Source organism: Equus asinus, chromosome 17, assembly GCF_041296235.1.
Source record: "Equus asinus isolate D_3611 breed Donkey chromosome 17, EquAss-T2T_v2, whole genome shotgun sequence".
NCBI lineage: Eukaryota > Metazoa > Chordata > Mammalia > Perissodactyla > Equidae > Equus > Equus asinus.
In genome coordinates this window covers 43535450-43549835 of record NC_091806.1, presented here as the reverse complement: position 1 = coordinate 43549835, position 14386 = coordinate 43535450, and the positions used below count along the sequence as shown (strand labels likewise).

The 14386-nt window shown below is 60.7% G+C and overlaps 2 protein-coding genes across 12 annotated transcripts in view; one reads left to right on the top strand and one right to left on the bottom strand.

Moving 5' to 3' along the window:
* LTBP3 (latent transforming growth factor beta binding protein 3) overlaps positions 1-1741 on the top strand; it is a 17873-nt gene extending 16132 nt beyond the window's left edge. For 4 of the 5 annotated variants that reach the window (XM_070488167.1, XM_070488169.1, XM_044762607.2 and 1 more), the window contains 5 exons: positions 68-208; positions 355-516; positions 614-694; positions 781-912; positions 1064-1479. In XM_070488167.1, the coding sequence (XP_070344268.1) occupies positions 68-208; positions 355-516; positions 614-694; positions 781-912; positions 1064-1215 (668 nt within the window). In that variant the 3' untranslated portion in view covers positions 1216-1479. Of the gene's footprint in view, positions 1-67; positions 209-354; positions 517-613; positions 695-780; positions 913-1063 lie in introns of all 5 variants that reach the window. The other variant, XM_070488171.1, reaches the window with a different exon arrangement.
* Positions 1591-14386, bottom strand: SCYL1 (SCY1 like pseudokinase 1). 7 transcript variants are annotated; one of them, XM_014844841.3, is made up of 18 exons: positions 14176-14385; positions 13677-13817; positions 13348-13470; positions 13043-13269; positions 12541-12631; positions 12309-12464; positions 9104-9262; positions 8061-8168; positions 7215-7328; positions 4894-5049; positions 4181-4369; positions 3998-4073; positions 3551-3715; positions 3191-3333; positions 2428-2499; positions 2123-2335; positions 1978-2032; positions 1591-1858 (listed from the first exon to the last, which is right to left on the bottom strand). In XM_014844841.3, the coding sequence occupies exons 1-18, from the start codon at positions 14284-14286 to the stop codon at positions 1734-1736; spliced, it is 2424 nt and encodes an 807-aa protein (XP_014700327.1). In that variant the 5' UTR covers positions 14287-14385; the 3' UTR covers positions 1591-1733. The 7 variants fall into 7 exon arrangements, with proteins under 7 accessions (XP_014700327.1, XP_014700328.1, XP_070344283.1 ...); XM_014844842.3 differs by having other exon boundaries at positions 2428-2496; XM_070488182.1 differs by having other exon boundaries at positions 13343-13470; positions 14176-14368.

The following is a 14386-nucleotide window of genomic DNA, read 5'->3' as shown; positions in this document are numbered from 1 at the left end:
AGAAAGGGCACGGGGGCCCGGGCCGAGCCGTGACCGCCACCCCCACCCATCCCCTCGCTGCCCGCAGACGTGGACGAGTGCCAGGACCCGGCAGCCTGCCGTCCTGGCCGCTGCGTCAACCTGCCGGGCTCCTACCGCTGCGAGTGCCGCCCGCCCTGGGTGCCCGGCCCCTCCGGCCGCGACTGCCAGCTCCCCGAGAGCCCGGCCGGTGAGGGCGAGCGTCGGCCCGGGCCGACTCCAGGGCCCAGTCCACCGTGTGGAGCTCCGGGGCCACAGCCCCCGCGCGGATGGGTTGGAGAGGGGCTGGCTGTCCCTGCTCCGGGCCTCTCCCTGATGCCGGGTACCCCTCCGCAGAGCGTGCCCCGGAGCGGCGGGACGTGTGCTGGGGCCAGCGCGGAGAGGACGGCATGTGCGCGGGTCCCCTGGCTGGGCCCGCCCTCACCTTCGACGACTGCTGCTGTCGCCAGGGCCGCGGTTGGGGCGCCCAGTGCCGCCCGTGCCCGCCGCGCGGCGCCGGTGAGCCGGCCCGAGAGGAGTTGGCTGGGAGGGTATGGGGGGCGGGAGCCGGGGTGCATCGACGCCGCTGACCGCTGCCTGCCCCCGCCCTTCCCAGGGTCCCAGTGCCCGACGTCGCAGAGTGAGAGCAATTCCTTCTGGGACGCGAGCCCCCTGCTGCTGGGGAAGCCCCCGCGAGGTGAGTGTAGTGGGAGGGGACAGAGGCGGAGTCGGCGGCGCTCCGCTGGTGGCGTGTTGACCTCTGTGTTCTCCCGGGCGCCGCAGAAGAGGACAGCTCGGAGGAAGATTCGGACGAGTGCCGCTGCGTGAGCGGCCGCTGCGTGCCGCGGCCCGGCGGCGCCGTGTGCGAGTGTCCCGGCGGCTTCCAGCTCGACGCCTCCCGCGCGCGCTGCGTCGGTGAGCTGGGCCGCGGGGGCGGGGCCGGGCCGCGGGGGGGCGGGGCCGGGCCGCGGGGGGCGGGGCCCTGCGGAATCCGCCGGGACCGGAAGTTGAGGCTGCGCCGCTCCGGGACCGTCGCGACGTCCGCACCTGTTTCCCGCACCTGCAGACATCGACGAGTGCCGAGAGCTGAACCAGCGCGGGCTGCTGTGCAAGAGCGAGCGCTGCGTGAACACGAGCGGTTCCTTCCGCTGCGTCTGCAAAGCCGGCTTCGCGCGCAGCCGCCCGCACGGGGCCTGCGTGCCCCAGCGCCGCCGCTGACGCCACCCTCGGCCCGGACCTCGGCTGTCACCGTAGGGTTTCCGCCCGACATTCGGGGCGAGCTCGGCCTCTCGCTTCTGTCCCGACTCGGGGCTCGGACCCAGGGACCCTCCGGCCCGCAGACCCCTTCCCGCGCTCGGTGCCCCAAGGGCGCCCATACGAGCTCCGCCCGGGTTCACAGGCGGATGTTGGGTCTCCGGCGCTGCCGGCCTTCCTCCCAGAGGGCGTTTCCTAGAAACTGATAAATCCGATCGTGCCACTTTACTCTTGGCTTTCGAAGCAAATTTGATGTTCACGTCTGTGGTGGGCGCAGCATCCGCAGGGCAGCGCCAGCCCCCAGCCTCCTCGGAGGGGCTACACTGAGCCCAGCACAGGGAGTGTGAAATAGAATTTATTGTGGCTCTGAATATGTACACGTGGGATGCGCCTGGCCGGGCCGGCCGGGCTCACATGGTTTGTACAATAAATACATCCGCGGTGCCTGCTCTCCGCGGCCGGGAAGCGGCCACATCGGAGGTTCAGTCCAGCTTCCGCGTCCCCAGTTTCATGGGCCCCTTGGCCGCCTTCTTCTCGGCGCGTTTGGCCTCCATTTCCCGCCGACGCTCCTCGCGCTTCTTCCGGGCCAACTCAGCCTTCGCCTGCCCTGCGAGCAGGAAGGGGAGGCGGGCTGAGGGCGTCAGGACGACAGGGGGTCTCAGCTTCCCAACCCACGCCTGCGCCAGGGTGGGTAGCCCTAGTCAGCCCTCCCAGGGGGGCACTTACGGCTCTCCATCTCCAGGCCCTCCCAGTTGTCATCGCCCCAGGAGTCTGGTCTCGGCTGAAAAGAGAAGTGTGGGCTGGAGTGGAGGCGGCCTCCTGGCTAAGGTCTACCCCAGGTCTGCACTACCGCCTGGCTGGCGCTGAGTACCTGGGTGTTAGCATCCCGACGCGCCGACAGGGCAGCAAAGGGGTCGCCTTTGTCGCTGGGCTCTGGGCCACCCCAGTTATACTCGCTGGCCAGCCGTGTGCCCTCAGGGGGTGGCTCTGGGGAACTTGACTCCTGCCAGCCCTGCTCCCATGAGCCCTCGGCCTCCCAGCTGCTCCAGTCCAACTCCGAGGATTTATGGTCAGGGTTGCTGGTCTGCAGAAAAGTGGGAGGGGGAGGTAGCGCCAGACCAGGAGAGGGCCAGCCCGCCCCCCATGCATACATATATGCCGTCTGACCCCACTCACCTGCCCAGCACGACTGGTTTGACCCCCAGAACTCCAGTCGTCCTGCTGAGCCAACACAGACTCGGCCTCCTGCTGCAGTGTGGCAAGGAGAGTAGGACCATGAACCCTACCATGCCCCACCAAAAAAGGCAAGGGAGCCCCCCATCCCTTCCCAGCCACGGCTCCACTCTTTCTTCTTTTGCCTTCCGTCTCATTTGCTCCTCATGCCCTGTTTCCCATCTATAAAGTGGACACTTCGGGGAACGAGATCTAGATGTTCCACAGCCCTCCCCACGGCCTAAGGGGCCAGAGGCTGCCGTCAGCCAGGTGGGGAAATTGGGCTCAGAGCTCTGCCCCCATTCCCTTCAGGGCAGCCCCACTCTGTTCTCAGCCCATTCCAAGCCCACCCCTCAGGCAGGACTGGGGTCTGGTTCTAGGCATGGGAGTGGCCTCTCCTTGCTGGCCACTGGGGCTGGGTGGGCACTGGAGCTCGTGGAGGGGAGACAGGGAGTGGAGGAGGAGAAGGAAGACCAGTGGGCTGCCCCAACCAACCGCCCACCTGGCTTCTCATTTTGGACCCTGCTCCTGGAGGCCCCTGCAGTTGAGTGGGGCCTCAGCTGCCAGCTCTGGCCCACCATGGCTGCTCCATGAGGCCTACGCACCAGGGATGCTGTGCAGATAAGGACAGGCCCAACTCCAGCCACACCCTCCTGGGCTCCTTGAATGGCAGCCTGTGACCTTTGAGCTGGGGTCCCCCCAGGGAGGCCTCCTCAGCCCCATTCACCTCTAAGCTGCCCCAGTCTTCGTCATCCCATCTGTCAGCAGCACTGCTGTCCTCTGCTGTGTCCTTGTCCTCCTCTTGTGTCTCCCAGTGGCCTGAGCTCGTGGGTGTGGCAGGGACAGGGGTGGGGGCCGGGACAGGAAGACCTGGGGAGCAGAGACTCACTGAGCTCCCACACATGGGGCCCCAGGAAGGTCTCAGGATAGGGCAGATGTTGCTGGTAGGGGTGGGGGAAGCTCACAAGGGAACTGGACCCTACACTGTCCCCTATGTCCCCTTTACCACCCCAGACAGTAACAGTTCTTGGGTGCCAGCACTTCCAAGCCCTCTCACCCACTGATGTAGCCAGTCTGGGACACTCACCCTCAGGCGTGGGTCTCTGGGGAACACTGGCCTCGGCCGGGGCAGCCGTAGGGTGTGCACGGATCAACTTGGAGGTGAGCGAGGAGACCCCTGTCACGGCCCAGCCTGCCCAGCTGGCTGCGGCTCCTCCCACTCCAGGGCTGGAGGCTGCGTGGACGTCCTTCTCTGGGCAGTGATGGAGAGAGAGGAAGGTATAGGCACCTCAGGCTCCCATGGGGCGGGTGACAGGAGGTTAATAAGTGAGACAGAGCAACCTGTGGTGGAGCCCCCTCCTCCAGGCCTGCATTCTCCCGTCCGTGAGATGGGGGAGGGGGAGGAATGCTGCCAAGTCTGCTCTCCAGGCTTCTTCCAGCTGTTAGATACTCCAGTGAGGTGGAAGGGGGCCATGACAGGTGACAGTCAAGGATGTGGCAGGAGGAAGAGGGAACACGAGTGTGGGCCACTCACCCACTTCGGCCAGCTGGGTAGGGTCCTCTGACACAGACTCCAGTTTGGACAGGAAGCTTCGAATGGCCTTGAAGGCCTGCGGGGTAGCAAGGGGTAGAGCTGGGGCGTGAGCCTGCCAGGCCAGCTGGGGCCCAGATATCCCCTGGCGCCCAGCTCCAGGGCCCGGCCCCAGCCGTGCCTCACCTGGTCCCGCACGGATTTCTCCGGATCCACAGTGAGGCCGCAGAGCACGGGCAGGATCTTGTGGGCACAGTCGTTCATCGAGTAGAGGTTGTGGGTGGCAGCAAAACCCAGGACACCAGCGACCCGGGATGGTGCAAAGGGGTCCTTAGTGGCCCGGCTGAAGGCAGAGGTGAGGACCCTGTGTCTGGTCTGGGTGGGGCAGAGAGAAGGAGGGCTCCTGAGGGTAGGGTCAGTACTGGGGCCCAGAACCGCCAGGCCTTCCTTCCCAGAGCAGAGGCTGTCCACGGGGCCCCCAGGGTCGGGAAAATGGGAGTTAATCACAGACAACTGAAATGGGGAGAATCTACTGAAAACTCTGGATCTTGGCTTCTCCTCCCTGATTCCTGGGCTCATGCTGCCTCAGGGCCACAGGGGCTGGGGTCTGTGCCTCCCTTCCCACCTGCCCTGCTGACCTGATTCCTTCATTCCTGTTAACTGTCAGGCCGGCAGGTGTCTGCATTTACAAACCCTGGCAGAGGGGATGCACACAGGCTGTGGTCGCAGACCCACTGCCTACTGGCTGTGTGACCTGGTGCAATTCATGCCACCCCTTAGACATCAGGGCTGAGAGCCTCTGGGAGGATGATGGCCCACAAAGCAGGAGGCTCGGCCCTGGAGGAGGCTGTGGTCCCGTGACAGTGACAGAACTCCTGGCATCTGCGCAGGGCACTCACGCTGGCGCTGAGGTAGGAGCCGATTTTGCCCAGGCAGACAGTTGTGTTGCAGCGGATGGGGCCCTGGTCATCCTTGGCCTGCAGCCGCGCGAAGTGCTTCATGAGCTCCACGTTGAGGTTGGCCTCATTCAGCTTCGGGGCCAGGAGCAGCATGGACTGCAGGGTTGGGGACAGCGGAAACTGTGGGCCAGGGCCGGCAAAGGACCACACGCAGGAGTGGGCTCCTGGGAGGGTATGGAGGCCACCAGTGGCCCTGGGTGCTGAGGAGACCTGCCAAAGCCCTCCCCACCGGGTCCTGGCCCCCACCCAGAATGCTGAGAAGGGCACCCCCATCTCTCTGTCCCCTTTACAGCAAAACCTCCACAGCACTCCTGTCTCCCGTCTCTCTCCTGCATGCACTCCCCTTAAGACTTCCATAAAAACCCCCTCCACACGCTCTCTACCCACTAGCTTGGGTTGAGATCACCAGTGACCTCCTGTTGCTAAATCCAATGGCCAATTCTCCATCCAAACCGACCGTGACCCCTCAGCTGCTTTGACACCCCCGAGCTCCCCCGCTCCTCGAAACTTCTGCCCTGGTCTTCCAGGACCCTCTGCTGGGTCTCCCCCGACCTCGTGGCTGCTCCTTCTCAGTCTCCTTTTGCTGAGATCTTACTGGGCGGGCTGTCATCTCGCCCATTTCATGGCTCTGAAAGCCCCTGTTCGCTGACAGAGCCCCTGGGGGCGCCTCTGGCTCAGACTTCTTCCTAAACTTCACACGCACATAAGCAGTGACCCACTCGACATCTCCAGCTGGCTGGCTAACACACGGCCAAGCCCGGCCTGACCTCCTCCCACAAACCTCTTCCTCCCAGTCTTCTCAGAAACTTAACCTTCCAGTTGCTCAGGCCAGAGACCTCAGCACCGTCCTTGACTCCACATCCATCAGTAAATCCTGTCAGCTCCACCTTTGGAACATGACCCCTTCTCTCCACCAGCTGCCACCACTCAGATCTGAGCCACTGACATCTCTCCCCCTGGGCCACTGCCATAGCCCCTAACAGTGTCCACCCTTGCTCTGACAGTTAGTTCTCACACAGCAACACAGCGATCCTTTTAAAACAAGTCAGACCAGGTCAGTGCTCTACTCAAGCCCTCAGTGGCTCCTCTCACTCCAGTGAATGCATCAGGTCCTTGCCCGGGCCCCCAACCCCAACGTTACCTCTCAGACTCCACCTCCCACAACCATGCCCTCAGCCACGCTAAACCTCTTGCTACTTCTACACTCTAGCACATGTGAGCCTCAGGACCTTTACACATGCTGTTCCTTCTGGAGGGAGCATATTTCTTCCAGATCTCCACATAACTCAATCCCTTGCCTCCTTTCCCTAAATGACATTTCCCCAGAAAGATCTTCCCTGACCATTGTCCTTAAAACTGCAAACTCTTTTCTTCCCACTTTCCATCACTTTCTAACACAATATGTATTTTCTAATTCTGTTTATTGTCTACCAAGCCCACTCCCTGTCTCCTCAAAAACAAGCTCCATGAGAGATTCCTCAAAAAACTAAAAATAGAACTACCACACGATCCAGCCATCCCACTACTGGGTATTTATCCAAAGAGCCTGAAGTCAGCAATCCCAAAAGTCCTGTGCACCCCAATGTTTATTGCAGCACTGTTTACAATAGCCAAGACGTGGAAGCAACCTAAGTGCCCAGCAACAGACGAATGGATAAAGAAGATGTGGTACATATATACAATGGAATACTACTCAGCTGCAAAACAGAACAAAATCATTCCATTTGCAATAACATGGATGGACCTTGAGAGAATTATGTTAAGTGAAATAAGCCAGCAAGAGAAAGATAATCTGTGTATGACTCCACTCATATGAGGAATTTAAAACTATGGACCAAGAACAGTTTAGTGGATACCAGGGGAAAGGTGGGGTGGGGGGTGGGCACAAAGGGTCAAGTGGTGCACCTACAACGTGACTGACAAACATTAATGTACAACTGAAATTTCACAAGATTGTAACCTATCAATAACTCAATAAAAAAAAAAAAAGAGAAGCTCCATGAGGGCAGGGAACTTGGTCTGCCTGGGCACAGACAGGTGCTCAGCCAGCGTCTGCTGAAAGGAGGACTATAGGCCGTGCCCACCCTGCGCCCCCCACCAGCTGCTGAGCTGAACCCACAGCCTGGACTCACAGCAGGCCCAGGCCTGCCCTGCCCATAACCCACCCAGACCCACAGGCCGAAACCAAGGCCTCCGTGTCCTGGGATAAGCCCCCTCCAAGCCTTGGAAAACCAGGGGTGGCTGAGCCTGGCCGCACCCACCTTGACCGTCTGCTCCCGGATGGCAGGGTTGGTGTCCAGGAAGCCATGCACGACGTGGGGAAAGATCTGGGTGTTGACTGTTGGCTCATCAAGGTATTGGATGAACTGCTCCATCTGTGGCCCGGCGGTGGGGAGCGTGAAAACACAGTCAGCTCCTCCACCACCCATCAGAGCCACGGAACCACTCTTGGCTTGGTTTCTCCACCTGGCAGGCACCGCAGGCCAGGCGAGTCTCTGGAACTCCCACCTGAATCTGGCCTCTCTCTGGCCTCAAGCCCACGTGGAGGGGTGAGAAGGGGCCAGGAGGGCTTGGAAGAGCCAGGGACGGGGAGTAGGAGGGCCTGGCTTCTGGTCCTGCTCAGCAGGCAGACTGTGTCACACCCCTGTTAGAGCGGCCCCCCCACCTCTTCTATAAAAGGCGGTAACCCCCACCCAGGTGAGTGCTGTGCGGGGGGCTGGTGCCTTTGGCAGTGGGAGAGGGAATGAGACCCGGGAGCCGCCAGGCACTTCCTGGCTCACCAGGGGGCTCCATCCTCGAGCCCATCAATCCTGTCTGATGCTCCCAGCTACCCTGGGGTTGGCAAGAGAGACACGAACCCCACTCTGCAGGGCCATGACTGAGAAGATGGGGACGTTTGAGCCTGCAGCCCGGGCAGGCTGGGCATTGCCAAAGCTGCCATGAGCCCTGTGACTATGCCCACTTCCTGAGGGCACTGGTCCCTTAGCTGGGTGTATGTTCCGGGAGGGGTTTCTGGGATGCCAGGGCAGGAGGTGAGGCAGGGGCCCACCAGCAGCCGGGGGGGGGGGCCGGGAAGGGGACGGGGAGGGTCTGGCCACGGCCCCTACCTGCTGCAGGAGGCGGATGCGCATGGCCCGGTCGGTGGAGGAGAACATCTTGACCACCACGGGGATGATCTTCTGCTGATACTCCTCGGCGCTCAGGAACTTGCCCACCTGAGGGAAGGAGCCACAGAGCTCAGCTACATCCACAGGAGTAGGAGTGGGACGGCTTCACCTGCCCCTGCAACTTCCTCGGGCCCACTGCTGATTTCCCAGAGTGGGCATCGGGTGATGTGGGGGGACAGGCGTTTCCTCAGCAGCCCCTCTGCCCACACGCCCTCTGTTAGCCCTGCCCTTCACCGTTCTGGGTCAAGGCCTCTCTTAGGAGGCTGACGAAAAGCTCTGTGCCCCTCCCTACATCCAGGTACCTGTAGCCAACAGGAACCCACATGCACGCGGCATCCTGCCCACAACTGCTGGGGATCCCCAGCTCTACGGAATTAGCTTGCTGTCTCCCCCTCCCCCCAAGCCAAGTTCCTTCAGAAGAAGGGCTTCTCCTAGGGTGGGCAGAGAGGGGAAGGGCAGGTGCCCAGGTAAGGATGAGCCAGGGTTTGAGGAATGGGAGAAGGATCCAGCCCATAGAAACCAGGAGAGCTGAATGCCGAGTAGAAGAGGGAAGATGGGAAGTGGGGTGGTGAGCAGATATTCCCCTGGGCCCTGGAAAGCAGGGTGCATAGGTCAGACCACGGGGGCTATCTTGGGGAAACAGAGGGGGGATTGAGGGCTCTGAAGCATGAGGTCTTTGGAAGAAGAATTTTGGAGGCACAGGGATTCCGCTCCCCAAGGGCAAGAAGTCCCCACAGCCTCCCTGACAGCTGGTCAGGTGGCCCTGGCTTGCTGACCCTCGGGATGTCAGCAGGAAGCAACTCCTCATGTGGGCCGGGGTCTGCCCTAACCAGGCTGCCCCTCCCCAGGATGCAGGGCTGGCCCCCACCCCAGGGCCCGCTCTTCTGTTGTTCTGATCTGCCCAACCAGTCTCTGGGCCCCACGGTTCCTGAGGCTCCAGGCCTTCCAGGCCTCCCCTCGCTGAGGCTCCTGGCCCCGCTCACCTTGAAGAGGGGCGTGAGGACCACGGCCCCCGCGTTGCCAAACTCAAAGGCGGTCAGCAGCTGGGGCAGCACCTTGTGGCGGCAGAAATCTTCGGGGAATGAGTCCAGGCTCTTGCTCAGCTCTTGGAAGAACTTCTGCTTCTCAGCAGGCTCTTTGATCTGGGGGATCGAGGACAGGGTGTGGGGAGGAGGAAGTCAGCCTGGTCACAGCTCCCTGCAGCCATGGGCAAGGACAGCGAGTCACCCCTAGCCTGAAGGAGAACTTGAGCTTGTGGGCTCCGGAACCCAACTGCCTGGGCTCCAATCCCAACTCTCCCCTTTATTAGCCGTGTGACCTAGGACAAGTTCCTCCATCTGTAAAATGGGATAATAACGATACTACCTCAGGGGGCGGTTCTGAGGATTCAACCAGAAAATGCACGTGAAAGCTGCCAGCACAGTGCCTGGCACAATCAGTAACTGTCATTGTCACCACTGCCACCTGACCTGCTGCTGGGAAAGCAGTCACGAGGAGGATCAGGCCCTTTCTCAGGGTTGCCTGTCCTCCTCACAACAACTAAGGTGTGAGTATCACACAGATGGGGAAACTGAGGCTCAGAGAGGTGAAGGGGCTTAATCCATTCCCCTGGCCCTGGCTGAGTCGGGCATACCTGCAACCCTATGCAGGGTGGACTTCACGGCAGGCAGGGGGAGGCAGGTGCAGGTTACCCCCAGACCTGATCCTCCCACTGAGCCCAGATGGTCTCCTTTAGTCCTCCTGACCTCCCGCTGAGGCCGTAATACCCACAACTCTCATTTCTTGAGCACAGACTATGAGCCAGGCAGGGTCACGCCAAAACCTTTACACAGATTAAACAATCCTCCCCTCAGCTTTACGAGGTAGGTGCCAAAACAATCCACATTTAGTCCAACAAGGAAGCTGAGGCACAGAGAGGGCAAGGAACTTGTCGAAAGTCACACAGCTAAGAGGAGGGTCAGGGAAGGGTCTGACCCAGAGGTCTGGCACCTCTGCTGTGCTGCACCCTGTGAAGAGGTGCCGTCACTCCCTCATTTACAAATGAGGAGGCTGAGGCTCAAGGTCACCACCCAAGAGTGACCAGGCAGGAATTATAACCCAGTCTTATATGCTTCCAAAGTTCCTGTGCTTTGTACTGTGCCCTCACGCCCATAGCCTATGCCTGGCCCAAAAGAGGCGGCCTCTGGCTGGGGACAAGGAGGACCTGGTTGGCCCTGCAGCAGCTCAGTCCAGTGTGGGAGGCGGGCTCGGTGCTCTGACAGCAGGGTTCAGAGAGCCAAGGTCCAGAGAGAGACCAAACCACATCCGAGGTCACATACGGGGAGTCACAGCTGGGCTCTCTCCACCGCTCTGCCCAGTGACAGGAGAGGGGCCTCTGGGCACTGCCCTGCCCCATTCTCCCCAGCACTGGCCAGGAGCGGCCCATTTCCCATGGGGCACAGTTAAAGGAGAAGGGCAGCCGGGCAGAGCCAGCCATGTGGCACACTCCGTGTAACAGAGTTCCTGCTGTCCCCACATGCCCAGAGGCAACAGGGCTCTGCGCTGCCAGCGCTTCTCCTTCAAGATGCGGCGCAGGTTCCCACCCTCTGAAGGCTGGCCAGTTCTCATTTGAGTCAGGACTCCACAGAACAGCCAGGTCTGTGGAGCTGTCTGTCACTCCTCCCCCAGGCCAGACTCTCAGTCACCTCTCTGTGCCCCACACATGGCTGGGTCAGAGCAGCTGTCCAGAGCAGAGTCACCCTCCCTCATTCCCTACAAGGACCCCAGGGGCCAGCAGATACTACAGTTGACCCCCTAGTCTGCAGGGGAGACATTCCAAGATGCCCAGTGGATGCCTGAAATCATGGATGGGATGAGCCCTATATATACGATGTTTTTTTTCTATATATTCGTACCTATGATAAGGTCTAACTTACAAATTAGGCGTGGTAAGAGATTAACAACAATAACCTAACAGTGAAACAGAACAATTATAACAAAATACTGTGATAAAAGTGACCGTCAATTTTAGCATACGATTTTTTTCCTTTCCTTAATAAGTTGAGAACTTTCACCTTTTCACTTAAAGGAAGCACTTTATGGCTTCTCTTCCGCATATCTGAATGGCCAGCATCACCGCTCCTGGGCTTAGGGGCCATTATTAAGTGATATAAGGGTGACTTGAACACAAGCACTGCGAGACCGCAATAGTCAATCTGATAACCAAGGCAGCAACTAAGTGACTGACGGGCGGGTGGTGTATACGACATGGATCCACTGGATGATTCACGTTGTGCAAGATTTCTTCACACTACTCAGAATGGTGCGCAATTTAAAACTTACGAATTGTTTACTTCTAGAATTTTGTATTTAATATTTTCAGAGCATGGTTGACTGCAAGTACCTGAAACCTCAGAAAGCCAAATTACAGATAAGGGGAAACTACTGTATTGTTATCCCCATTATACAGATATGGAAACTGAGGTTCAAAGGGGTTAAGGCGAGGGCTCCCGCCTCACCATCTTTCCATTTGCTCTTCCCTCTGCCTGGAACGCTTTTCCTGTTACCACCTCCACGGCTCCCACCTTGATGCACGACAGGTGTCAGCTGAAACGTCACCCTTGAGAGCACGCTGCCCTGAGCACCCTGCCCCAGCTCTCCTTTCTTCCCAGCACGTAGCCCCATCCCAGGGAGCACACATTTCCTCATGTGTGTTTTCTGACCCTCTGCCCTCAACGAGAGTCCCCAAGGGTGGGGACCTGGTCCGTTTACTCCCTGCTAGATCTTTGAGGGCCGGCATCTGGGTCCGACTCCCCCTCCTCCTCTCTCTGCTGCCCATATCACAGCCCAGCGCCAGGCATGGCCCACATCAGAGACAGGGCCAGAATATATGTGTGGCATCAATGAAGTGCCAGGAGCAGTCATAAAGCACCTACCATGTGCCAGACACCATAGTACACCCTGTGAACTCACTGAATCCTCACCATGCTCCTCTGAAGTAGGTAGTCAAGCATCATTAGGACTGAGCTTCAGCCAAAGGAAGTCACACAGGAAATAAGAGTTGGGAGCCAGACTTTGACCCCAGAGAGCCTAGCTCCGCAGTCCATGCTTGTCTCCAAGGGTCTAATTATGAGGGAGCCCGCACAGTGGGGAGGGGACACAGGCGTAAAAAACGTAGGGCCAAAGCCCAGGGTGGGTCAGGGGGCTCACCTGAATCTCCTCCAGGAAGAGGTTGGTCTCCACAAAGCGGTTGTTCATGAAGCCACCGGGCGCCCGGCAATTCTGCAGGAAGCGGGCTGGGTTGGGACGCACCTTGGGGTTGGCTCCGACCAGCTCGCAGTAATGGGGCACCAGCGATTTGGGGATCTGCAGGAGAAGAGCCAGGGTCAGGGCAGGGCTGGCTGGCAGGCAGGGAGGGGCTGGGATGGGGTCCGACACTCACCTTCCCAGGGTTGCGCAGGGCGGCTGCCCGAGGTAGGGGCCCATTGAAGACTTCCCAGATGAGGCAGCCCAAGCGCCACATGTCAGCTGACCTGAGGCAGGGACCACAGCTGCTCAAGGCCCTGCCACCTGCCTGGGCACCAGGCACTCACTGCATGGCAGATCCTGGGCTGTGTCCCTCAGCTGATCCTCCCCCCAGCCCAGAGAAGCAGGTTTCCTTAGCCCCATTTGACAGATAAAGAAACCGAGGATCAGAGAAGCAAGGACATCGCCCCAGGTCATACAACTTTCAAATTCAGAACCACCTAACCTCAAAGCCGCATTTATTTTGCCCTACCTTCCCTGAGGATCCTGGGAGCAGAGGAGCAGACCCTACCCTGAGGACCCTGGTTCCCTCCCCAGCTGAGCAGGGGACAGGGGAGTGCCAGCTAGCCTAGGGGTCCCAAGGCTGCAGGGGCTTCCAGAACAGGGCAGGTCAGGGCATGCCACCTTCAGTCACCCACCACTTCTCTCGGACCGCTCTGCCACTGCTATCAGCCAACTCCGGGGGGTCGTACTGCTCCAGCTCGGGGATCCCCTTGCTGGGAGGTCCCCCGCCATTGCCCTGGGCCGAGTACATGTAGTCCAGGCCCCCGAGCTTCCATTCACCAGCACGGTCCACGAACACGGCGGCCATGCAGACATTGTTGTGGATGAGGCTGCAGTCATTGACCAGGAAGCTGAGGGCTTTCTGGGGACAGAAGGAGCCATCACACCCAGCACCTAAGGCCCCCACCCCTGTCCTCATCACCGCTGCCCCCCACCTTACCACAATCTGATGCAGCCCCCAAGAGAGCTCCAGCTCCTTCAGACCACCAGCCTCCGCTCGCGCCTTGAGGTACATTCCCAGTGGGGTCACAGCCTCTGTCACTATGTGGAGGCATTTGTCTGTCTGAAGAAGGGGACACAGGGGTATCAGGGTGGGATGGGGGGAGAGGAAGAGGAGGTGAGAGACACGATGGAGAGACAGGTGAAGGAGAAATCAAATCTGGGGGTGCTGAGGCCGAAGGGGTGGAAACCCAGGGGCAGGAAGACAGGAGTGGGAGACTGGGAGAGAGAGAGTGAGGGCAGAGGTGGGACAGGCCGGGCAGCAGGTACCTCCAGCCCATCGATGTAGGCCAGAATGTTGGGGTGCCGGAGAGTTTTGAGGCGCTTGAAGGCGGCTTTGGCCACCTGGGTCAGCTCTTCGGCGCCGGGCTTCACATCATACACGAAGATGGACACTGGGCTGCCTGTGGCCTGGGGGAGGGCAGAGGAGCCTCAGGGGTGGGCGCCGGGCTGACTGCTCCCCCGGGCTGGCCGCTCCCACTCCGAGACGGTCCCCAGAGCTGTGAGTGCAGAAGGAAGGGCCGCCAGCCGGGCTCTCCTCAGGTCAGCCCTTAGGGACTGAGCCGAGCCCACGTGACCCCGGTTCCGTCCGCCTGTCGGTCCTTCGGTCTTTCCGCCCGCCACGTCGGCACGGCTCATCCCCCTCCCCCGGCCTGTTGCCCCAGGAGCTCCGCAGCCACGTCAGGCGGGGCGCGACGCGGAGGGGCCGGCGGCGCTGACTAGGCGAGGCCGAGGTCGGCCGCGGCCTGCGGATCGGGGCGGCGCTCACCTTCTTCCGGCCGCGGTGCAGGGCCCAGGGCCCGGGTGGGCTGCCCTCGGGGGGCTCTGGGCTGAGCTCGAACGGGAAGTCCCGGACCGGGTCCCGGGCAAACAACCACATCGTCCCCGCCGCCGCCGCGCCACCGCCGCGGGCTCGGGAGCCTCCGCTCCGGGTCCTCCGGCCTCCCGAGCCGGGGCGGGGCGGGGCGAGGGCGGGGCCG